The sequence below is a fragment of the Macaca fascicularis genome, chromosome 17 (assembly GCF_037993035.2).
Source record: "Macaca fascicularis isolate 582-1 chromosome 17, T2T-MFA8v1.1".
NCBI classification, from domain to species: domain Eukaryota; kingdom Metazoa; phylum Chordata; class Mammalia; order Primates; family Cercopithecidae; genus Macaca; species Macaca fascicularis.
In genome coordinates, this window is record NC_088391.1 from 102841494 (window position 1) to 102867136 (window position 25643).

The 25643-nt window shown below is 45.1% G+C and overlaps 1 protein-coding gene across 2 annotated transcripts in view; it reads left to right on the forward strand.

Annotated features, from left to right (window-relative positions):
* Positions 1-429: 429 nt before the first annotated feature.
* SPACA7 (sperm acrosome associated 7) overlaps positions 430-25643 on the forward strand; it is a 29058-nt gene continuing 3844 nt past the window's right edge. Inside the window, exons 1-5 of one of the 2 annotated variants that reach the window (XM_074021463.1) lie at positions 430-554; positions 9993-10713; positions 12591-15052; positions 15967-16074; positions 18261-18356. In XM_074021463.1, coding sequence (XP_073877564.1) covers positions 14995-15052; positions 15967-16074; positions 18261-18356 — 262 coding nt within the window. In that variant the 5' untranslated portion in view covers positions 430-554; positions 9993-10713; positions 12591-14994. The remainder of the gene's footprint in view (positions 555-9992; positions 10714-12590; positions 15053-15966; positions 16075-18260; positions 18357-25643) is intronic. The other variant, XM_015439541.3, reaches the window with a different exon arrangement.

The window sequence follows — 25643 nt, forward strand, 5'->3', positions numbered from 1 at the left end:
TGATTAGATTCTCTGGATCTGTCGGTTCTGGCACTTGCTCTGTAATTCAATGACCTCTCCAGCATCCTTCAAATTTGCCTCTTTCCATGGGAGCAGATTTTGTTGGCTTTTGGCCACTGGCACTTAGAGTTCTAATTAGTATCTACCCCTTCAGTCCTCAGGGTGCTCAGGACAGAGGAAGCCACCAGAACAGGTAATAAGAAAGAGTGGAGAGGACCTCTGTTACCTTAAAACCAGTCACAGACTCTGGACAGAAACCCTGCCCACCCCAGGCAAGATGCCAACTCCCTTCCTGGTCGTGATGTCACAGGTCCCTGGACATGACCTCCCCACAAGGGCAGGACCCTAGCTCCCTTCCTAGTCATGATGTCACAGGTCCTGACATTCCACAGTGTCCTGGAGACCAAGGGTGGGAAACTGCCAACCTTCAGGACGTCCTTCGCCTTCAGCTGGAGGGAGCATGGCAGTGAACCAGGGAGAAGGGACCCTCTGCTTTGTCCTCCTGCTGTGCTGCTGGCAAGAAACCGAGCTCCGGCCGAGAATTGCGACTCCAGGTAGGGCCCCGCAGGGATGGCTCAGCAGAAAGAGAACTGAACCAGGTGGGCGGCAGCCTCTTCTCCCATGGGTTCCACTTATTCCCAACCTACATGAATTTACCATTTATTCCTTGGGGAATTAATGTAGCTGAAAAGTCTTTCTATCTTTGAAGACCTTTTAAAATCTAGATGCCCATAGGAAAGTTGCATATGTTACTTATTTTAACTTTTTATTACGGAAAATTTCTAACTGGGAAGAATATCATGAATATCATGTAATCACCCTCAGGTTCAATTATTGTGCATATTTTGTTTTTTTCTACACACACACACACACACACACACACACCCCACGCCACATGCACACACTTTTCTTGTTTGGGGAGTATTTTAGCAATGTCCCAGATGTCTTACCACCTCATGTAAAACATTTTCTTGTTAAGAGATGAAAGCATTATCCACCATGTCATAATCACACTAGCACAATTACCAAAAGCCTTTCTTGCAGCTCACACCAGTTAAAAAATATTTGTGATGCTTGTTAAAGATGGGCAGGCAGACTTTATTCAAAGGGGGCTACTACCATGGTGTGAGTAGGGAGTGGGCTCAACTCCAAATACAGGGAAAGTGGAGAATTGTAGCCAAGGGTCAGGGTGGGTCAGTGGATGAACATTGCTAAGAGGTAAGAGAATTCTTTGCTAAACTGATTTAGCAAAGGCCAGGAGGACTTTTATAAACAAAAATGAAGCATTTATATTTTTTGCCCTACCTGATTACTCTAGAATTTGGATATGATGATTTTCAGGACCATCTAATTGTTTGCATAAGTTTAATAAAAATTAATTCTCCTTACAACAGGACACAAAGGTCTGCTATCTTTGAAGACCTTTTAAAATCTAGATGTCCATGAGAGAGTTGCATATGTTACTTATATTAACATTTTATCATGGAAAATTTCAAACTTGGAAGAATATCATGAACCTCCATGTAGTCACCCTCAGCTTCAATTATTGTGCATATTTTGTTTGGCCAAACAGGAGGCCAGGCCTGAAAGGAAGCCAAGATGATAAAATAATCAAAGATGGAGGGTGAGGAATTTGATCAGATATCAAGGCTGAGCAGGCCAAGACTAGGGGATTTCCACTAAAAGACTTCACAGGATTCCTACTAAACATGGGGAAAAGCAGACAAAGACAGAAGCTAGGGTCAAAGCCAAGTCAAAGAGAAGACTCCGCAGAGTCTGGCATGAGGCAAGTCAAGGATCAAGACTGTCTCATTCCCTCCTCTTGTTCCAGAAAGAAGAGACATTCCTTTTCCCTTTGAACAAGATAAGTCCATTTTTCATCTAGTGGAGGATATTTGCTGGATGGTACAGGTAGTCAGGAATTTAATGAGGGGAATGTCTACGAAAAAGAGAAGAAAAACAAAGATTGATAGTTGGAAACGCAGTTCCCAAATCCAAAGGGCAGTCTGTTGAGAAGATTTCTGGATGTTGAGCTCAAGGTATCTTCAACCGATGGGGCAAGGATGGATTTCCTAGTTTGCAGGGGGCGTGTCCTTGGTGGCATCATGACCATCAGAGCCACAGTCATGGTTATGCTGGGGGCAGAGCGTGGATGTGTCCAGCTCAGCCTTTCCAGATGGTTCCACGGAAGGCCTGCGTTGTCAGACTTTAGTTCTCAGTAACACCCAGTCAGGAGGGCAGAAGAAAGACTGGAAATGTTAGCCTGGGGACATTGAAGGACTCTAGAAGACTTCAGGATCCAGTCCAGTTTACAGGTAGATAACAAAGTAGAAAGTAAGCTGGAGTTCATCAAAAGGTTAAAAAAAGTAGAATACACAGGGTTATAACTCACGAGGGTGTGCTACCATTTTTCATTAAAACATAAACTATGGCTCTATAGTCACCCCCTTTTTTTGATCCAGGTAACCAAAGTAATGCTATTCTTATCTCAAAACTATATCACATCTTACAAGAGTTGGTCTGGTTATTTACGTGAGTGCAGCAAGAATGGTAATGGACCACATAAATTGAGTTTTCTTCACTGGAGCTTTGTGCAAGGAATCTCAGATTAGATTTTTTAAAAGCTTTTTGAGGCTAGGAAGCCCGGCCAAAAACTCACCATCAGACTTCACATGTGGTACCTAAAGACTTGGGTGAATTTCTCTCTTCCAAAGGTCTCGAGGCTCCCAAAATTCTTGGATCTGCCAGAAAATGACCTTCTTCACTCACCTGTGGGATGGGGACTCTGTGAGCCAGGTAGCAGGTCAGTTTCTCCAACTCCGTCAAATCAACCTCAGTTTTTAAAAACTGTCCGGTCACATTTGATTCTATGTATCAATCTCAAGTATGACATTCCAGTCAAAGCCTTGGTAATATGACCAATGTTTCCAATCATGTCCTGTTTAAAGGAGAATCAGTTTATACTAAACTTGTGCAAACAATTATATGGTCCTGAAAATCATAATATCCGAATTCTAGAGTGGGACAAAAAATATAAATGCTTCGTTTTTGTTTATGAAAGTGCAATGACCAAACTGTTGTCAGTTATACATAGCCTAAGAGAAACCACAAGCAGAGAGTTCTTTAAATCTGGAAAACAAAACATTAAAAAACCAGAAACATTTCAAAGGAAATTCAGAAAAATATAATTGTCCCCACATTAAGTCTCACATAATTAATTCTTGTTCTACTTGATCTTGGGTTAGCAGGTTTATAAATCCGTCCGTTTCTCCCTCAGTTCTGGAAAAGTCTGGTCTAATGGTGCAATCTTAGAGGCATCAGAAACCTTACTTCAGAGTACTTGGCAGAGTCTTACCTAAAAATCTCCTTGAAGACAAAGAATTTTTGGATTGTAGCTGATTGCAAAAGCTTTCAAAAAAGCATCAGCGTAAAACAATAATTGTCTTGAAGGACAAAAGACATAAAATGCATAAAATGGCCATGGTTAAAAATCTGATGAGAGTTCATTATGCTGCAGTTGACAAGGAAATTTGGTTGTTTCTGTGACATACAACATTACAAGACAATAATGGAAATGATGACTCATAACTTCATACCAGGACATATCATGGACAGTAAGGACAGTGAAAATTTCTAGGAATTTTATACAATTTCTGAAACACTTCTAACATATACACATATAAACGTAATATAAAGAAGGTTAAACAACCCTTCTTATTTGACAATGCTTTTTATGAATTTACGTATCAAATAAAGCTAATTAGTTTAACATCTCTCTTTTCGCCAGTGAAAGAACAAATCCTGTGAGATTTTCTAGTGGCCCTCTGGGAAATCTCAAAATTAGTTTGAGGCCAAAATTCTTCATGTAGAATTTGACTTGGATGAAGTTGTCAAAAATTACAAAAGGTTTGAATATTTGGTTAAATAGGATCATAAGTTACTATGAAATGGTAGTTATCCATTTAAGTTAAATGACAATAAAGAATTTTTAAAGAAAATATAGGAAGTGGCATGGTTTTTAAAACAATTTAACTCTTTTACTATTGAGGAGACTCAGTTTTCTTAAGTAACCAAAAACATAATAAAGATAACATGAAACACAGGAAATATTTGATAAGACACAGAATCTTTGTTTCCTTTTAAGACTACTCAACAGGTAAGAAAAAAGTGCCTCTTACAATCTCTTGCTAAGAACAGAACAGGCCTGGCGCCGTGGCTCATGCCTGTAACCCCAGCACTTTGGGAGGCCAACACTGGCGGATAATCTGAGGTCAGTATTTCAAGACCAATCTGACCAACATGGTGAAACCTCATCTCTACAGAATTAGCCAGACATGGTGGTGCATGCCTCTAATCCCAGCGACTTGGGAGGCTGAGGCAGGAGAATCACTCGGACCCAGGAAGTGGAGGTTGCAGTGAGCCAAGATTGCGCCATTGCACTCCAGCCGAGGCAACAAGAGCAAACTCTCAAAAAAAAAAAGACCAATAATTCAAGAAAACTTTGGCCTTTTAGCAGAGAAAGAAAATCAAACTCCAGTACTGCATCCCTCCGCTATTGATGCTAAAGCTCATCTATAACATCTTATCATAAAATTCATTTACTCTTAGTGTATCTTGACCACATAAGATGTTTCTCTCTCTCTTTTTTCTCAGAGACTCGTCACATCTTTCCATACTCATTTACGCATTTTGTCCGGTTTTTTCTCTTCCTGAAAAAACTACCTTTAAACCACTTTAGGACAAAATTACTCACCTTTTTCTTCAACAGAAACACATTCTTCATATCACATACGCTTTCTTCTCAAAAACAGATCCTACTTTCCTTTGTACTTTGCACAGGAAGTTGTTTTTCTTCACCCTCATTATTTCTAGTAGTTTTAATTACACATGTTGATTATGTTGATTTCAATGTTCAACAGAGAAAACTAGGAGTAGACAGTGGGGAATTGTCTGTCACATGTAGCATTCTGTAACAAAGTAGCAAATTGTATGACTATACCATCTTACAATTTTTAGAGATATATTTATCTACAGCATAATTTTTCAAGGCAGCAAAAACAACTTTTGTTAACAAACTCAAATACATTTAGTCTCTCTGTGCCATATAAAATAAAAAGTCAAAAGTATATAAACTTGTGCTTGGTACTGAGCGTTTAAATAAGATAACCTTATTTAAAAATTATTCATGAAACTCTTGTTTTACTTAACTGATCATAACGCCAGGGTTATGAGTCGCCAAAAAGATGTTTAGAAACTGTTTTTGAAAGGCAAACACAGGCTGGGTGCAGTGGCTCACACCTCTAATCCCAGCACTTTGAGAGGTTAAGGCTGGTGGATCACTTGAGCCCAGGAATTTAAAACCAGCCTGGGAAACATGGTGAAACCCCATCTCTACCAAAAAAAAAAAAAAAAAAATGCAGAAATTAGCAGGGCGTGCTGGCACGTGCCTTTAGTTCTGGCTACTTGGGAGGCTCAGATGGGAGGATTACCTGAGCCCAGGAGGTCGAGGCTGCAGTGAGCCATGATCACGCCCCTGCACTCCAGCCTGGCTGACAGAATGAGACCCTGTCCCCTCTCCAAAAAAAGCAGACACACTATTGTGTAACTTCCCAAGGGGTTTACCTGGCCCCTGCCCAAGCAGAGCCAATTCATCAAGACAGTGGAATTGCAATAGAGAAAGAGTAATCCACACAGAGCCAGCTGTGCGGGAGACCAGAGTTTCATTATCACTCAAATCAGTCTCCCCGAGCATTTGGGAAACAGAGTTTTTAAGAATAACTTGGTGGGTGGGGGGAAGCCAGTGAGCCAGGAGTGCTGACTGGTCAGGGATGAAATCATAAGGAGTCAAAGCTGTCTTCTTGTACTGAGTCAGTTCCTGGGCGGGGGCCACAAGATCAGATGAGCCACTTTATCCATCTGTGTGGAGCCATCAAGTGAAGGGTCTGCAAAATCTCTCAAGCACTGATCTTAGGAGCAGTTTAGAGAGGGTCAGAATCTTGTAGCCTCCAGCTGCATGACTCCTAAACTGTAATTTCTAATCTTATGGCTAATGTTAGTCTTACAAAGGCAATCTAGTCCCCAAGCAAGAAGGAGGTTTGCTTTGGGAAAGGGCTGTTACCGTCTTTATTTATACTATAAACTATAAACCTTCTCCCATAGTTAGTTCAGCCTATGCCCAGGAATAAACAAGGACAGCTTGGAGGTTAAAAGCAAGATGGAGCCTGTTAAATCTCTTTCACTGTCTCAGTCATAATTTTACACAGGTGGTTTCACTACGACACCAAATAAAGCTACCATCATCTCCAGTTATTTCCCTGTTAACTATTTTTAAGTTTATTTGGCTAGTAACCCAAGCAGAATAAAATTTTGTCCTCATTATATCTATAGTTGAAAACTCCAAAGACATACTGTCTTTATTTAACAAACAATCTCAAACTAGCTTAATATCTCAACCATCCTAGTAAAGTAAACTTGAAAAACATTTGGGTTAGTTCTTCTGTTTCTGGGAGTCCTAGGAATATTTAATCAAGCACATCTTTTTTCTCTAAGCCAATTTGAATAGAACTCCTTCAAGGAATTTTATAATTACTTTGGCAGTACCATCCAGAGGTAGAAAAATATCACATATATGTAACATAGGTACGTACACATACAGACAGACACATGAAAACAGTGATTGCACGGCTTCATTCTTAAATTTTAGCCATGAGTCCGGAAACACAGTAACACAAAACTCACTGGTTTATTTCCACTCTATATTTTTATCTGAATTATGTTTCTGACAAAAACGGGATATGTTGAGGTTACCCACTCAATAAGGGCTAAAGATTTTTCTTTCTTAACCACCATTTGTGAAGGGGAGTCTCAAGCCTTTCTTTTCCGCTGATATTATTTAATCTTACAGAGGCTGTGACTGAGGCAGCCATCTGGAGTTGTCAAAGCCTTCACTGAGTAGGTAAAATGTCACATCTGCTTCCAGTTGGTCTTTTTCCTTCTCAGCCTCAGATCAGGTAGTTGATCTGGAGATGTCTGGGTCCATAAAGCTCCAGGGACTGTTGGGAGTCAAGCGGCTGAGTGGGAAGAGAAGGGTGTAATGGGGGTGGGGGGAGGAGTGGAGGCCCAGGGGGACACATGCAAGGTGCAAGGGGGCTAAGAGAGATGGGATGGTGTGAGGAGAACTCGGGGGCAGAGACTACGGAGAGGGGAGAACTCCGGGAGCCAGTTTGGGGAGATCTGGGCCATGGCTACTCTGTATGGTCCTTGCAAAGTCATGGCAAAAAGGAGAGGAGCAGAGCCAGCACCACAGTGGGGAGGGTCAGGAGGGTTTTAGAAGGGGTTTCAATAAACGGAAGAGCCATGCCCATGTGCAATTGAGCTCCATGCCTTTTCATGGGTTGCATGTTCAAAATATGGCAGTGGTCGCATGGTAGTGTTAGCATGACCCGAGAGCAGTGTTTTTGGCCCTGTTAGTCAGTTCTTGCACTGCTATAAAGACATACCTGAGACTGGGTAATTTATGAAGAAAAGAAGTTTAATTAGTTCACTGTTCTGTGAACTGTACAGGCTTCTGCTTCTGGGGAGGTCTCTGGAAACTTACAATCACGGCAGAAGGCAAAGGGGAAGCAGGTGCATCTCACATGGCCAGCAGGAAGGAGAGAGAGAGTGGGGAGATGCTACACACTTGTAAACAATCAGATCTCAGGAGAACTCACTCACTATCATGAGAACAGCAAGGGGGACGTCAGCCCCCATGATTCAGTCAGCTCCCACCAGGCTCCTCCTCCAACACTGGGAATTACAGTTCAACCTCAGATTTGAGTGGGGACATAAATCCAAACCATATCAGCCTCTGACATCCAAAGGTGAAGCAGAGGACAGGAGACCCTCATTGCGTGTCCTACATGGACTAGCCAGAGCCACTCCATGGTCAGTGGTCTCTCATCAGGAAGGAGTGCTGGGGGCACTGCACTGTGTAAACCACAAAAGGGAGAAGAGTCCAGTCACAGACTTGGATGATTGGCTCAAGGAGACAAAGGAATGGGTCCTTTGTTTCTTGTGTTCCAGAGCTGGCTTCTTCTTACTCCTTACGAAAGCATTCTGGTCACAGTTGTGTCAGGAATGGGTAAGAGAGAAAAACGGTCGGAGTTTAGTCCTCACCTCCTAAGATCGGATTTCCTCATCCAGACAGTTGAAACAGGTGACCAAGGTCTTCCCCAGCTTGAAGACCAATTAAGGGATCATTTCTAAATCACTGGCTCATGGGGAACACTGGGCTTCCTTAGTCTCCATGGGCCTTAATGACTCGTGGGCAGTTTAGGCGTTTGCCTCAGAAATTGAGTTGACCATGTTATGTGGCTTTCTTGAGACGTTGGACCTTGAGGGAGAGAGGAGAGCGGTCGATGTGGTCCTAGTGATGGAGAAGGGTGCAGTGCTGTTTTCCCCAAATTAACCAGAGTGAAATCTCAGAACTCCACAGGGAACCCTTTCACGGAGGCCAGCGTGTGCATGATGTAACTATCAAGAACAAGCAGGAGATTCTCACGATTACATGGCATGCAGCACCTTAAAACCGTGAGGCTGAAGTCAGAGGTGACACAGGAAGAATATGGCAAAGCCACTCCACTTGACAATGCACTTTAAAAACCGCACGGATGTTATAAAACACAAATATTTTACTGCACATGCTTACTGGCTGACTTGCACAATACTTCCATTATAATTATGGGACAGACACAAAATGAAAAGAATATTTTTAACAAAGCACTTGCACGATGCAGCTGTACCCATTCTTAATGATCATTAATGTCTCATCCAAAGAGAACTGTACTTTGTTTGTTTCGTTTACCGAAGGTCAGCATACTGGGAAGCAATTGTCATCACATCTCAGACCTTTTTGCATATTTTCCCGCATTGTTCTGAGCCTGCATGTGCGCAGACGAGTCGATTGGTATGCAGATTGTCTGTCATTAAAGCCATTTGGAAATCAGCTTTGTCATTGGTTTAGTGTTGGAACTTCACATCCTAGAAGACACCACTGGAAAGCTCTGTGCACTCGGAAAGGGAAGGTGTGTGACCCTGCTGAGCCCAACCTCAGGGCTGGAGGAAGAGGCTGACCTTGACCTTGAGCCAAAGCAACATCCCAGGATGCTGAGACACCACACCTCCAATAAAGAAAAACCGTGAATGGCAGAAGCTGGGAACTATTGGGTGGGAGCTGCCAAGGAGAAATCAGTGCTCAGAACCACCACCCACTGTCAAGGTCACTCAGCTCCCGTCAGTCAGGCAGCCGAGGCCACAGGTCAGGAGGCCATGGGGCCTGTGGACAACCCATATTCCAGACCTCAGAATTTCACCCACATGACTCCACCTCTTATCTGCAAATGGGACCACCCTGAAATTACTTTGTTTTTGAAGGAGGAGAAAGAGCACTGGCCCGTCTCTCTGAGTCCTGCCCTCCTAAAACAGAGCCACGAAGCCAGGGCTTCATGACAGAGCCACAGCATTACACACTGTTTTCCCATTTCCCCAGAACATGTTTCCAAGCCTCCAGGTGCATGCATTGCAGGAGCCTTTCACAAAGGAGGTCAAAGTGGTACTTTCACAAAAGGAGATGTGCCCTCTTACTCTGCTCACCTCAAAGCCGCTGGGTGAGCCTAGACATCCTTGGGACCCAGACGTTGTCTTGACCTCTCAAGGGGTTATTCCAGGGACCAGGAGGGCAGGCTCAGCTCAGAGCTCCTGGGCAATTGTCCTCCACCCTCACAGCCACCCCAGAGGTGGCTGTTTCTCCACATTTTCCAGACGTGAAACCCAAGTCCCAGAGAACTTTCCTGGGGCCACCTCTCATCGCCCGCAGAAGAGACTGGGACTTGGGCAGGACTCCTTCCTCTAGCGGGGGCTGGTGGGCACCCAAAAAACCATATCCATTTAAAGAGAAAAAAATGCAAATTCAATGAACGTTGTTAAACTATAGGGCTTTTATTTCCTCCTAGGTTCAACTACTGAAATACCATTCAGTTCAAAACATGAGGATGTGCCTGAATTATTAGGTAAGGGAGGCCCTCCTATCAACCTCTGTCCTGTACGTGAAGGGGGCTGGATGGTTGTCTGTGGCTGTTTCCCAGATAACCTGGTACAAGTTGCAGACAGTGGAGGGAACGGATTGGTTTGAGGCTAGAATCACATTCCCATGGCCCATAGATTTAGTGCTGACATCTAAGAGTCAAACTCTCAAGAAAATAAGGCAGACAGAATTTTAGACCATTACACCTAAAAAGTGCCTGGGAGTCTTGCTTCTCAAAGTGAGATCCAAGGACCCGCAGCATCTGCATCACCTGGGAGCTTGTTAGAAATGCCCAGCGGCAAGCCGGGTCCAGCCCTCCGGCACCAGCGCCACATTCAACCTGATGCCGCTGATTCCTTGCAACTGAGAGGCCCCGTGGCTGAGCCGTCCCCTCCTCCAGCCCCCTGGGAAGATGGTAGAAACCACGGACCGCCTGGCCTCACCCCGGGGATGCAGACCGTGCTGGTTTGGCTGGGCCTGGTGCCTCTGTGCTTCTCTAGAGCTCTGCAGGTGATGCTAAAATACAGCTGGCTGAGAACCGCTGGCCTGGGCCAGGGCCATCCAATAGAAACACAGCACAAGCCGCAGTTATTGTTTTCATTGTCTAGTGGCCACATTAAAAAGACATAGATGAGCCCAAAGCAGGCAGATCACGAGGTTAAGAGATGGAGAACCTCCTGGTCAACATGGTGAAACCCCGTCTCTACTGAAAATACAAAAATTAGCTGGGCGTGGTGATGTGTGCCTGTAATCTCAGCTACTTGAGAGGCTGAGGCAGGAGAATCTCTTGAACCCGGGAGGCAGAGGTTGCAGTGAGCCAAGATTGCGGCATTGCACTCCCACCTGGCCACAGAGTGAGACTCTGTCTCAAAAAAAAAAAGACACAGATGAAACTCACTGTAATAACATTTTATTTCGTGTGATGATTTCAACATGTGATCAGTGTAAAATCATTACTGAGATGCTTCAGTCTTTCCATCACGCTGGATCTCCACAGTTTGATGTGTCCTTTGCACTTCACGGCCATTTCCGTGTGGACAGCCACACTCCAGTGTGTGAACGTGTGGCCAGTGCCCACAGTTCTGCTCTGACCTCTCATTTTACATGTGGGGAAACTGAGGCCTAGAGCGCTGGGACTCAGAGCACGCAGTCCTGACCCCCACTCACATCGATGCCCTTGGGAAGCAGTCAGCTTCCAGGACCTCTCTGCCAGTGTCACCTGTGCAGTGGGGTCAGGAGTAGGGGCTGGGGGCCACCTTCCACCCGGCAGGGCCTGGGACTGCGGCTGCGGAGGCTGCACGGCCTCTAACAGGGGCTCCCGTGGGAAGGCAGGGGCCCCCAGGTGCTGGGCCCCTTTCCAGGAGCTGCTGCTGTCAGAAGTCAGGCTTTGCTCCATTTCCACGTCTGGGTGGGAGAGTCTGGGAAAAGCTCTGCCTGCAGCGTTCTGATGGGTTACGTGGATGGATGAGTGAGTGCCCCTGTGAATGAATAGACGTTCCCATTCTCGCTTCTGCCTCCCTGTCCGCTTTCCGGGTACTCAGTGGAACTGCCCCAGGTGGGAGTTAGGCTCCCCAAGGTCAAGGAATGGCTGTGACTGGACTCACTTTCCTGGTGAATCTGGCGGTTGCCAGATTCTGAGTTTTCATCCTGAGACCAGCACCTGCTCCAGCCAGTGGCTCAGTCACCACCGACGAAACAGCGGCCTCAGGAAAGGACTCAGGAAGAGGAAAGACTGGTTGGAGTTTCTGATCGTTTTCCTGGGTCCTGACCAACTAAACCTAGAAAGAGGCGGCAGCTCCTACCCCCATCCGCACCCCCAAATTTCCTCTAGGTAGAAAGCTGAAAGCGTTGACAGTGAGAATTCAAATCCCCGTGGAGGTCAGCAAAGCCCACCCAGGCACGCCAGGCCCAGACTGCCTGTCCAGAGCTTGCCCCGGAAGAGGAGTCGCCACCATCACGTGCAATTTCAGAGCCTCCGAGTCAGGCAGGGGATGGGGCCTCACTAGGGCAAGAGAAGCCCAGATCCCAGGCAGGCTTTGGCCAGGGGCGCTCGGGGCGGCTCATCAGACAGGCAGCGGGTGTTGGTGAGGGAGCGTGTGTGGATTTCTCTGGTCGGCTCTGAGTTAGAAGTGAGGACAAAAGCCAGAGGAGCTGTCGGTGATGAATGCACTCCTGGCCCTCTGGAGCTGGCTGGCACAGGGGTTGCGGTTTGGCTGCCTGAGTTATTGCTAGAGGAGCTCTGACTTCCTTCAAGTTTGACTGTGGAGGAGGCCAGCCCCCTGGACTGGCTGCTGCAGATGTGGTTGGCTCTGTTTTTGTTTTTGTTTTTTGTTTTTTTTTATTTTTTGAGATGGAGTCTCACACTTTCGTCGCCCAGGCTGAAGTGCAGTGGCGAGATCTCGGCTCACTGCAACCTCCACCTTCTGGGTTCAAGCGATTCTCCTGCCTCAGCCTCCAGAGTAGCTGCGATTACAGGTGTGCGCCACCTCACCCAGCTAATTCTTGCATTTTTAGTAGAGACGGGGTTTCACCATATTGACCAGGCTGGTCTCGAACTCCTAACCTCAGGTGATCCGCCCACCTCGGCCTCCCAGAGCACTGGGATTATGGGAGTGAGCCACTGCGCCCAGCCTGGTCAGCTCTGTTTTGATGGAAGGTCTGGTCATTGTATTTCAGCTTCTCCTCTCAAAAAATTCAACCATCAGCAGTTAGACGTGGTTTTAAAACAAAGAGCTTTCTAACCTTGTTCCACCTGCTGGCTTAATCTCTACCTAAAGCATTTTTCTATCCCTGACCAATCTCCCCGTGGGTGGGGAGGCCTGTGGAAGGGTCCAGGCAGCCTTTGGCCACGGGCAGCTCACCGTGAGGCAGCTCGGCCCCCCACCTCTCTTTGGCCCCCAAAGCTATGACTGCTCTCCCTGCAGAAGCACGCCTCCCCACAGCTGGGCCTCCATCCACCCACCTCAGGGAATCCCAGGGTGTCTGCAGCTTGAGGAGTTTGAGTCCCCAAAAGGAGGCCACTCCCGGCTTCGGGCATGGAATGGACTGGGTCACACTGGGCCAGGTCAGGGACTGTGGGTGCAGTTGTTAGAGATGGAGAGTTGCAGAGACAGCCCATCTGCCATGGACAGGAGTGACTCCCAGTAACGACGGGGTAACTGAAGCCAAGGTCAGCCCAGAAGTTCAGACAGTGCCCCAGGAGGGCCCACTTCTTGGGCTGGTCAGCTGAATCCCATCCTCTGCCTGCCCCCATATACCCTGAGAACCCATCTGCCCTGGGGGCCCATCTGCCCTTGGTGGATGCTGCTGACCTGCTGTGCCTGGTCACAGCTGTAGAATGCTGCCTCCTGGACATGGCTGGCTGGAGTGGGACAGAGACCAGGGACCGAGGCTGGGCCATCCTTGGCCCCCCAGCACCTGGGCAGTGTCTGGTTCAGATGAGTGCCCAGTAAATGCTTGCCATTCAAATGCATATCCACTCTTCTCCAAGACCCCTATCTCACTGGACACCATGACTGTTTAGGAACTGGAGTTCCTAAGATCGGTGCTTCTGTCCAATCACTGGCCCCAGCGGACAGAGCCTGAGTGGTAGCACCCAACCCCCTGGCTGGGATCTTGGAGCACCCGAAGCTAAGAGGGAGGTGGCGCCCGCCTCTGGTCTGGCAGTTCCACAACACGAGGGCATGTCCCTGAGGTTGTCCTGGCCTCTCCTCAAGCTCATGCCTCATGATCAAGGATGGTGTCCACAGTGCCAGATACCTCGTCCACTCCCAGGGCAGGAGGTGGGGGTGCAGGCCTGGACACTGGTTCCCCTTTTATCAGGAGGAGCAAATTCCTCACAGAGCTGGTGGACTCTTGCCGACCTTACAGGGCTGTAGCCCACGCGGCTGCAGGGGCCTCACTGGGGGCACACATTGCCAAAACCCAGCGCCGGGAGCGAGGCAGAGGGAGAGTGCGGCTGCTGGGCGAGACACCGAGAACCCAGGACGAAGCATTTTTCTCAGGCGTGTTGGTGGCATCTTCATTTCCAGTGGCATTTTCAGCCTCTTCCCTTTACCCTCAAATTCCGCATGAGCTGGTCCTGGGGTGACCAGATGCCCGCTTTGCCTGGGACTGAGGAGCTCCTCATTGAGGGACTTTCTGTGCTAAACCCGGAGGGCCCGGCAAACCAGGACCCACTGCCCAGGCCAGCACTGCAGCCTGGCCTGGCGACTATGCTGCAGAGACAGCGGTGATTGTCAGGTGCTGCAACACCTGGCCATGGCCCAGGCTTCGTGCTGAGCGCCTCCTGCATACACTGCTTTACTGGACCTTCAGAAAAGCCCACAGGCAAATACAAACCCCTGTTTTACAGACAGAAAACCGAAGGTCAGAGCCGTGAGGGCGCTTGTCCAAGATCACATTCTGGTGGGAGCAGAGCCCGTGTGATTTTTCTGGGTCTGTCAGACACAAAGCTCAGGGCTCTCATGGTAAAAGGTCCCCAGGAGGACTCATAGGGACGTAAAAGAAGAAAATGAGGCCGCGTTGACGCAGAGATCAGGAGCGACGTTCGCTCACACGTGGAGGGCAGCTTCAGGAGAGCCTCAGGGATGGGACAGAGGGACCCAGGGCAGGAAGGAGACTTAGGACCACATGTGGGCCAAGCGTCCAGCCTTGTACCTTTGGGGGGCAATGTTCAGTGTCCAAAACGTCCTAACAGTCTCAGTTTTTCTGAAATGATTGAGGGAGGCAGCGGCCTGCCCACCCAGGGAAGGTTCTTTCCAAAGCCAAGTCCCACATCCCCTGGGGTCCCGGAGTTCCTGTTTCCCATTCACTGTGTGCACAGATGGCCTTAGGGGACAGGAGCACAAGGGCCAGCCCTGCAGGGCCAGCTCTAACGTGCTCTTGTGTGCTTCTCCCAAGATGAAATTCTAGTCCAGGAGATTTTGGACATGAATAAAACAACATGGACTGAAATGCCAAGCACAGCATCGACATTGTCAACAATACGTAAGGAAAACCGTGAGCACACCCCTTTCTAACCCGCTAATCGCACTGATCCCTGGAGCTCTGTGCTATTGAATACATGACCTACTATTTGAGCATTAAGACCAGCTATTTCCGGGGCAAGGGCACATGGAGATGTGAACAATATGGTGTCTAAAACCATTTCTACAGCTTCCCGAGACAGAGGAAGTCAACCCTAGACTGGCAGAGATAATTCCCTTTACTCTGGGATCTCTGGAGTGCAGGTTCAGGCATGTTCTCGCCCTTGGGAGCCACTGCAGAAACGCAGGGCACAGGAACATGAGAACCCTGCACTAACCAGCAGTTTCCAGTTCCTCCCACACACGCCCATGCTCTCACTTCACGCTCACCTAAGGCTTCTGAGAGAGCAGGGCAGTTATCATTACCCCATTTGACAGAAGGTAAAACCAAGGTGTAGCAAATGACTTGCCCAAGGCCACACAATGAGTCATGAACAAACACAAAGAATGTGCCTTCACATGGGCAAAGACATATGCAAGTAAATAGAACACCACGTTTAGAACCAAGACAGAGTACTGAATCCACAGTTGCCAAGGAGAGAACTGGGAATCAGAAATCCCCACACAGTGCATGCAAATGTATTCAGCAGCAGGAAAGTTCAGCCCTCTCTTGAAATCTTGCGTCCAGATGTAAATTCCAGTTCCTAGGATTGGTTCACCTGCCATCTGCCAAGGTCCACACTGCTGGTTCAAGGGAGTCAGAGGACACCTGACTCTGTTTACACATTCACTTGCCAACGCACATGTCCAAATAGAGCTTGCAAATCATATTAGCATCCCATCCCTACATTTTAAAATAAAGCATGGGCCAAAAATGTTTATACCTGTGTAATCACGAAAACTTTTCCCCATTTTTTTCCATGTTCTTCATTGAAGATGCTGGTATTGATGAGAATTATCAAGCTGGTGGTTCTGAGAATTATCATGAATTATTAGAGAATTTACAATTCTCTTCTGGCACTGAGGACAAAGTTTCCAGTGATGGTAAATGCAACCCAGCAATTACCCCTTCCCAAGTCCAGCTGTAACGGGAGAGGTAGAAGGCAGGCAGACACAGGCGGAAACATCTCCTTCATGGAGGATAAACCCTTGGTGGGAGAATGTGCCTGCTTCCCCCGGTTGGGCAGATCTCCCAGTCTCTGTCGGGACTGAGAGACCCCCAGTTTCCCCACCCGCTGCTGTGGGGCCGACCCTGGAAAAACCACAGCCCAGGGAAGCACAGCAGAAATGTCTCATGGGCAGGCAGATGCCAAGACAGGGAGGTAGGTGCTGCCACAATACCTGGCCCCCTCTCCCAAAGCTTCAGCTAAGTTACTTCTCCTTCCCAGGGCAGGTGCAGGGAGAGCCAGAGTGCCCCCAGAGGGTTCCCCCAGAAGTAGGGAAAAGCCTCCCTCCAACAGATGAGTCTGCTGGGAAAAAATCAGTGTGCAAAAGCTAAGAGGATAAGACTCTTGGATGCCACGGAGGGACAAAATACCTCCTCTTTACCCTGGAGATTCAAAACCAGAAAAGGCATATGTATATACCCAGGTGTATGAGTCCATTCTCACACTGCTATAACGAACTACCCAAGGCTGAGTAATTTATAAAGAAAAGAGGTTTAATTGGTTCATGGTTCTGCAGGCTGTGCATGAGGCGTGGCTGGGAGCCCTCAGGAAACTTACAATCATGGCAGAAGAGCATAGGGGAAGCAAGCACATCTTCACATGGAGACAGGAGAGAGTGAAGGGGGAGGTGCTACACACTTATAAACAACCAGACCTCGTGAGAACTCACTATCATGAGAACAGCAAGGAGGAACTCTGCCCCCACGATCCAATCATCTCCCACCAGGTCCCTCTCCCAACACTGGGGATTACATTTAGACATGAGATTTGGTTGGGGACACAGAGCCAAACCATACCATCAGGACACACACGTAGGACATCTGTGCTGTTCCCCACATACAGGACCAGGTCATAGCTCCAGTATCTGATGGTGTGCCAGGAGCCAAGCATTTCCGTAGGGGCCCAGGAATCTGCATCCCAGTACATTACCCCAAACAGTCCTCCCAATAAGACAGACTCTGGAGTTGGGAAGGATTGAACTAGATTTTTTCAGGTCTTAAACAAGATTTTATTTAAAATTAACATGAATCCTTCCGAATTTGTCTGCCTGATGGTCAGTCTGGCAAGTTTCTCTTTCTGCCATTGCTTCTCCATTTATTAATTGGGATTCTACCTTAAGAAAGAGCTGCCCCTCCTCCCCTGTTTGTTTATGTATTCAGTTGCTTATTACTGTCTACATGGGCTCCTAGGGATTTACTATAGTCTGTGGGTTATAAAACACTAACACCGTTACTGATTGTGAGCCAAGAACTGTGTGCTTGTTAAGTTCAATGGCACAGCGTTGCTTCCAGGCCCTCTCCACAGACAGAGCTAGGAAACACATTCGTGCAAATCATGGATCCGTGCAAATCCTCCTTTCCTGCCCACCCTCCTTTCTTCCTACCCCAGTTCTGCAGCCATTATCTTTTGTATGGTCTTTTCCATTGTTTGCAATATCTTGCCATTTCAAACACAGCTGCAAGCTTGCAGCACAGGTATTTTCATATTCTCGGGAATTATCTCCAGGGTCAGTTCTTAGCATTGATCCTGCTAAGATGTTGGGTCAAAGGACGTGTGGAGGAGTGAATATGCAGTTTTAAAAGTCAGATGAGGCCGGGCACGGTGGCTCAAGCCTGTAATACCAGCACTTTGGGAGGCCGAGACGGGCGGATCACAAGGTCAGGATATCGAGACCATCCTGGCTAACACGGTGAAACCCCGTCTCTACTAAAAAAATACAAAAAACTAGCCAGGCGAGGTGGCAGGCGCCTGCAGTCTCAGCTACTCGGGAGGCTGAGGCAGGAGAATGGCATGAACCCAGGAGGCAGAGCTTGCAGTGAGCCGAGATCCGGCCGCTGCACTCCAGCCTGGGCGACAGAGAGAGACTCCGTCTCAAAAAAAAAAAAAAGGGTCAGATGAGGCCTGGCTCTGTATTCACATATTGAGTTTCCAAAACATATTTTCAAATAAAACTTGAAAATAATATTAGCATTTCAACTTAGCATTTTTAAATAAATGACCAAAATGCTTGTAAGTGTGTAATCAAGAACATTTTTCCCGTTTTTTCCATATTTGTCATTAAAGAAGCCAGTGCTAATGCGAATCTCCACAGCGATCCTTCTGAGAATTACAGTGGGCCACAGGTGTCTCCTGGCAGTGAGAAGACAGTTTCCAGTAAAGGTAAATGTGCCTTGCCCACACTGAGAGCTCTATGGGAGAGATGGAGGCACGAGTGTGTGAGGTGACTCTCTCCCTCCTGCCTCACCATGATGCCTGTCACACCATTAGGTTTCCACCAGCATCATGGTGAGAAGGGGTATTTCAGTATTGCTTTTGTTTGCAATTGTCGCATTATGAGTGAGTTTAAACATCTCATATGTTTAAGGGCCATTTCTATATCACTTTTGTAAATGTTGCTTTCATTACAATTTCCCATTTTCCTTTAGGTTTTTGGTTTTTAGCCCCATTTTCTCAAAACTGTTTATATTTTAAAAACAAACTTTGAGATATAGATAGGTAGATGATAGAGATAGATAGATAGATAGATAGATAGATAGATAGATAGATAGATAGATAGATAGATAGATGATATATAGATAGAAAATTGTTGGGGTTTGTTAATTGACTTTTGACTGAGTTTATAATTTTTCATGTAAAAAAATGTCAATTTTTGTGTAGCCAAAATTATCAATCTCTGGCCGCCTTTAGCTTTGACTTTCTGAGTTAGAAAGTCTTTCTCCACACTGAGTCTAAAGAGGAATTTGCTTTCCTCCAGTATTTATAGGGCTTCATCTGCTACGTTAGCTCTTGGATCCATTTGGAGTTTACCTCTGAGCATGGTGTGAGGTGTTCTTAATTTTATCTTTTTACGAATGGCTACCCAGTTATCCCTGAACCATTTTTTAAAAGTCCATCTTTGTCCCATGATTTGCAAAGCCACACGTATTATACACTGAGTTTTTCTGTGTGTGACTGTCCTTATCTGGGCCATACAGCACAGTCCTCTACTAAAGGGCCAGCACCAAAGTGTGTTATTCAGAGTGTATTTTAACCTCTGGGACACATGTCCCTCTTTTAGTTCTTTTTAGCTTTTCTTTTTCCATGTTTCCCTGATTATATTTTTGGTAATATGTCTAATTTCCTTTCCCTGTGTTTATATTTTTATTGGGATTGCATTACATTTGTAAAGGAATTTAGAAAATAACTGCAACTTCTACAATGTTGAGTGGATCTATCTAAGAATAAGTAATGTCTTTCCATTTGTTCAATGTCATTTCCTATCTTTCAGGAATATTTTTAAGTCTTCCTTGCATAGGTGTTATATTCTCATATAAGCTTATTCCTAAGTATTCAGTTTACCGTCTTGCTATTAGAAGCAAGATTTTATCTATCATTGTGTACTTTAACTGGTCTTTTATATGAATGCTTTGATTTCTATAGGTTAATTTTGTCCTGCTATCTTACTGAATTATTTTCTTGTTTGAGTTAGCTTTATCACTGATTATTTAGGGTTTTCCAGATATGCCATATTATCATCTGATAAATAGAAATGGTTTTCTTCTTCTCTACCAATTTTTATGCATCTCTTTGATGTCTCTTGGCTAATTGCATTGACTGATATATCCAGGATAATGTTTAATAGTAATGGAGTGAGTGGGCATTCTTACCTTGTTCACGGCCTTGATAGAAATGCCTATAGTGTTTATCCAGTAAGTTTCATACCTTCGGATAATTTCTTGTTGCACATTAGCACCCTTTTCTTTCAGATTGAAGACTTTTTTCAGTCTTTCTTGTAAGACAGTTCTGGTGGTTATGAATTTTCTCTGCTTTTGTTTGTCTGGGAAAGTATTTCTTTTTCAGGTTTGAAGGATAACTTTGCTGAGTAGAGCATTCTTGGTTGGAAGAGTTTTTTGGTTTTTTTTTTTTTTCCTTTAGCACTTTAAATATGTCATCCAACTCCCTCCTGGCCTATAAAGTTTCCACTGAGAAGTCTTCTGCCAGATGTATCAGAGCCTTTTTAGATGTTATTTGATTATTTTATCTTGCTTCTTTTATAATCCTTTCTTTGTCATTTATACTTGAGAGCTTGATTATTTGATAAATTGGGGTAGTTTTACTTGGGTTGGATATTCCTGGTGATCTTTGATCTTCTTGTACCTTAGTATTCTTATCTTTCTCTAGGTTTGGAAAGGTTTCTGTAATTACTTCTTTGAATAAACTTTCTACTCCTATCTTTGTCTCTACTCCTTCTTTAAGGCCACGACTCCTTAGATTTGCCCTTTCTTGATTTCATAAGTGTTCTGCATTCTTTTTTATTTTCCCCTCTGACTGTATATTTTTAAATGGCCTAAGTATTAGTCCCTTTTGTGTTCCCATAAAGGGACACCTGAGGCTGGTATCCTGAGGCAATTCTCCTGCCTCAGCCTCCCAAGTATATGGGATTACAGGCACATGCCACCATGCCCAGATAATTTTTGTATTTTTAGTGGAAATGGGGTTTCATCATGTTGGCCAGGCTGGTCTCGAACTCCTGACGTCAAGTGATCTGCCCATCTTGGCTTCCCAAAGTGCTGGGATTACAGGTGTGAGCCACGACACCCAACCTTTTCTGTCTCTTATTGAAGTTTTCCTCAAAATAGCTATATTTTTGTAGAATCCTCGGTCTTAAAGTCACACATCTTCGTATCTCTGGGGTTGGCTAACGGTGCCTTGTTTCATCTATTTGACAGAGTCGTATTTTTCTGAATGTTCTTAATGCTTCTGAATGTTCATTGGTGCCTGGGCATTGAAAAGTTAGATATTTATTCCAGTCATCACATGGGCTTTGTTTGTACCCATCCTTCAGAGGACCTTTCATTGATTCAAAGGATACTGACTGACTGTTGAGTTCCTTAAGCCTGTGGTCACTGCAGCCATTTTTGTACTACAGAGCATCCTAAGTCCAGTTACACTGCAAGTCTCTTGCAACCTCCTAGATACCCAGCTCTGATGCAGTTGGGGAAAATCAGGGAGAATTCTCTGGGCTCTCAAAGTCCCTCACTCATTTCCCTCCATTTCCCCATAGAGACGGAGTCTCTCTCCACACTGAGCTGGCTGGAGTTGGAAAAGGAGTGATACAAGCACTCTCATGGCCGCCACAGCTGGCATTATGCTGGGTCTCACCCAAAGTCCCACAGCTGCCCAGACAAGCACAGCACCAGAGCTCATCCAAGGCCTGCAGCTGCTACTGCCTTACTGCCATTGATGTTTATTCGAGGCTCCAGGTCACTTTAGTCAGCCAGTGGTGAAGCCAGTCAGGACTCAGGACCATCATACCAGAGTGGTATTACGGTCTTCCAGCCTTGGGTCGGCCTAGAAATGTTGTCTGGCAGAATAGCCTGGAATCAGGATCTTTTGGGTTCTTCCCAGCATGGTTTTTCTGTGGCAGGGTTTGTGCTAGGTTCCAATGCAAAGGACCCTGTACTCTTTTCTCTCCTTCTCCCGAGAAGGAGTCTCTCTCTAAGGTACGGTGCCTGGAGTTGAGAGAGTTGTGATGTGGGCACTCCTATGGCCCCTGCATCTGGTGTTAAATTGGGTTGCATCCCAAGCCTTCTGCCTCCCAGACCAGTGCAGCACCACAGGGTTCACCGAAGGACTGTGGTCACTATAGCCCTGCTGGCACTGAAATTTATTTGGGACCTATGGCCACTTTAGCTAGCCAGTGGTGAAGCAGGGCAGGACTCAGGTTCATCCTGCAGGGCAGTGATTCTCCTCTGGCCTGGGGTGGGTCTAAATAGTCCCTCTGTGGGCACTGGCCTGGAATCAAGGACCACAGAATTCTGCCAGGTGCTGTGTTCCACTGTGGTGAGGCCAGCATTGAGCTACAATGCAAGGTCCCACACTTACTTCCCTCCCTCCCTGAAGCACACATTCTCTCTCTGCACTGTGCTGCCTGGTATTGGGGCAGGGTGGTGTAGGCAATACTACACTGTCCTTCCTATCTTCTTCAATGTGTCTTTTCTTGTTATTATGCTAAAACTAGGTACTATGATCACTCATCTGATTTTTCAGTTCTTGTAAAGGTGCTTTCTTGCATGCATGCATAGTTGTTCAATTTTATGTTCCTACAGGGGTCAGTCGCTGGAGGGTAATATTTAGCTATCTTGCTCCACTTTCTGGATTGTTTGTTGTTGTTGTTGTTGTTGTTGTTGTTGTTACAGACTGTCACTGTCACCTGGGCTGCAGTGCAGTGGCATGATCTCGGCTCACCGCAACCTATACCTCCTGGGTTCAGGAGATTCCCCTGCCTCAGCCTTCCAAGTAGCTGGGATTATAGGCACCTGCCACCACGCCTGGCTAATTTTTGTGTTTTTAGTAGAGACTGGGTTTCACCATGTTGGCCAGGCTGGTCTTGAACTCTTGACATCAAGGGATCCACCTGCCTCGGCCTCTCAGAGTGCTGGGATTACAGGCATGAGCCACCATGCCCAGCCCCTGGTTTATCAGTTTTTAATGGTGTACTTGAACTATTAATCATTGCCTAATTGATTCAATTAGGCATCAACATCAATGAGTTTCTATTTTCCTCTTCACCTCCCTTATCACCTCCCATAGTTTAGTTTTATCACTTCTATTTTGTCAATACATATAGCATTTGTATATTAGTTTTCCAGTCTCATCTATGTTTCAATCATTTACATATATGATTATAAGTTGTGTGTGTGTTTGTGTGTGTATCCACCTTCACCATCACTTGTTCTCATTGAGGTTGTTCAGGTAACTTTTGGTTTGATGAAGTTCATCCTGTAGCAGATTACTGAAGAATGTGCTACGGACAAATCTTTAGACTCTTGTATGTTTAAATTGATGTTTGACAGACACTTAGATGGATATAAAATCCTTGGTTTACACTTTGTTTTTTCATTGAATTGATAGAGAATGCTGCTTCATTGTTGCCTTGCTTTTTTGGTTGTTTTATCTTTGAAATCTAATGTTTTTACTAGGATACATCTTGGTATTAATTTTCCCAGATACAAAATGGATCCTTTCAAAATTAGACTCACCTATTATTTTTCTATAAAGTTATCTTAATTATAACTTTAAATATTAGTTCTATACCATAGTTAATGCTGCTGTTTTCTTCAATTACACCAATTATACAAATGTTATTTCTTCTTTGCCTCTATTATACTTTTGCTATTATTTCCTCATTCATGTTTTACTTATCTCTTTATTTCATTACATTTTCTTGTTTTTCTGCCTTACTTTTCTACCTTTTATTCAGTTTTCATTTAAGTTATATCAGTATAGAAAAATACTGATTCTTAGTGAATATTTTGATTGCTTTGGTACAAGAAAAATAAGTGTATCCTCTGAATTTTTTGGTTTTTTATAATCTCACAGGACCATACATGTTCCCCTTTTGCTACTTTTGTCTTTTGTCCTTCAATTTCTAAAGGCAGCCTACTCCTTTTTTTTTCTTTTTCTTTTTTTTTGGGGGGGGGTCTTTTTCTCTTTCTCAGGTGTTATGTATTTTGAAGACTGATACATAAAATTCACATGTGCTTTTTAAGTTCCTTCTCTGTAGACCTTTCTCTGATCTACCAGGACCCATATTTAGTATTTTCAGTCTTACAGTGGACTTGCTTATTCTGATAGAGTTTTCAGATCAATGTTAGGCTTTTTCTAACTCACTTTTCTCACTGTTTTATCTCAACCTGCCATTGGTCATCAATAAATGTTGCATGGAGTGGATGTAGGGCAGGAGCAAAGATTCTTCACTGTAACTTTGAAATTTTTATTTTTTATTTTTTACTTACTGTTATTTTGATACTTGAGTATCTTATAGTTAGGTTATGCCTGAATGTCTAGTTTTGTGTAATCTTATTTTTCTTTCCTGTTTTTCTGTGTCATTTTTTGAGGAAATATTGGGAGACACAGGCCTAGGCAGCTGCCATAGTCTTTAGTCACATGGAAATCAAATCAAAGGACTTAGAAGATTCAATTTACTTATTTGTGTTTGCCAATGTTGAAAACTATATAAGTTGAAAATCTTTACAAATTGTAGATAAAACATAATAAACATTTTTAAATGTCTATTATGATCTGACAGCAAAGGAAAGGAAATCTTCAGGGCTAGAAAACCAAGAGAGAATTAAAATCCAGAGCAGTAAGTTACAGATCTAATTGCAGAACAATCCTCAACTATGATTTTCCTTTATGAAATATAGAAATTTGGCTGTTAGAGTTTATTTGCAGAAGATGAGGCCTAGGGAAGAAAAGTGTTGCAAATTAAATCCCTGAATAATGCTATGACTGCTAACAAGACTACACCCTCAGTAAAAGGATAGTGTAGATAAAAATCCATCTACCAGCACAGGGAAATGGAAATCCGTCTGTGTCAGCCTGCACCACATGGGGACTTCAAGTTCTGTGTATTCTGGAATAGCTCATCTGTGAAACCAGCATGACAGGAAGTCTCATGTGGTTACACCCCGGGTCAGAGGGCACTTGGTGGAAGCAAATACACACTTGATGTAAAGAACGATTCCCTTAACTTGGGCTTCACAGGATTTTCACAGACAACAGCTCTGCCAAAGGTGAGCTTATAATTCAAAACACTAACTGATGGGAAGCAATACGCCATGGATAATAAGCAGCAGGCAAGATAACAGCATTGCTAGACTTCAAGAACTTCTGATAATTGAACACTCTGATACAGCATTCAACATAAGTATGTTTCAGGTTCTCTATCTCCACTTAGAATGCTGTAAAAAACAAAACAAAACAAAACAAAACTGTTACTGTCTAGCCAGATGCAGTGGTGGGTGCCTGTAATTCCAGCTGCTTGGGAGGCTGAGGCAGGAGAATTACTTGAACCCAGGAGGCGGAGGTTGCAGTAAGCTGAGATCATGCCACTGCACTCCAGCCTGGGTGACAAGAGCAAGACTCTGTTTCAAAAAAAAACAAAAATGCTACTCTCACCCTAATAATAAAAAGTGGGATCATCAACCAAGGCTTTCCTTGAGCCCATAAGAACATTCTAGTAGCAGGGTAGTTAACTAGGCAGAATTCAAAAGAGAGGCAAGCCTACCCAAACAGAGCTGGAACACATGAGCTTTCTCATTTTTGGTCAAGCAGGAGAAAAACAGGTCACCACCATACAAGTGGGTAAGAAGTAACCACTGAATTTTTTCATAGCCAAGTGTGGGATATCACATGCATTTGAAAAATCCAAAGGCCCCCGGCACCAGGGAGCTTGCACTCACAAGCTCTTTTCCATAGGTCTCTGCAAGATGTTCTCTTTCTCTCTGTGTGTGTGTTTGTGTGTGTGTATCTCTCACTCTGTCCTTTGAACTCTAGCTACTTTGACCTCTCCAAACCCCTCAGCCTATTGAGATCACTGGGCTCTGCCTAAGTTCTCACTCCTAATGCTGCCCTGGAAACTCCCCAGACAATGCCTGAAGCAATCCTAGGGCTGCACTCAGC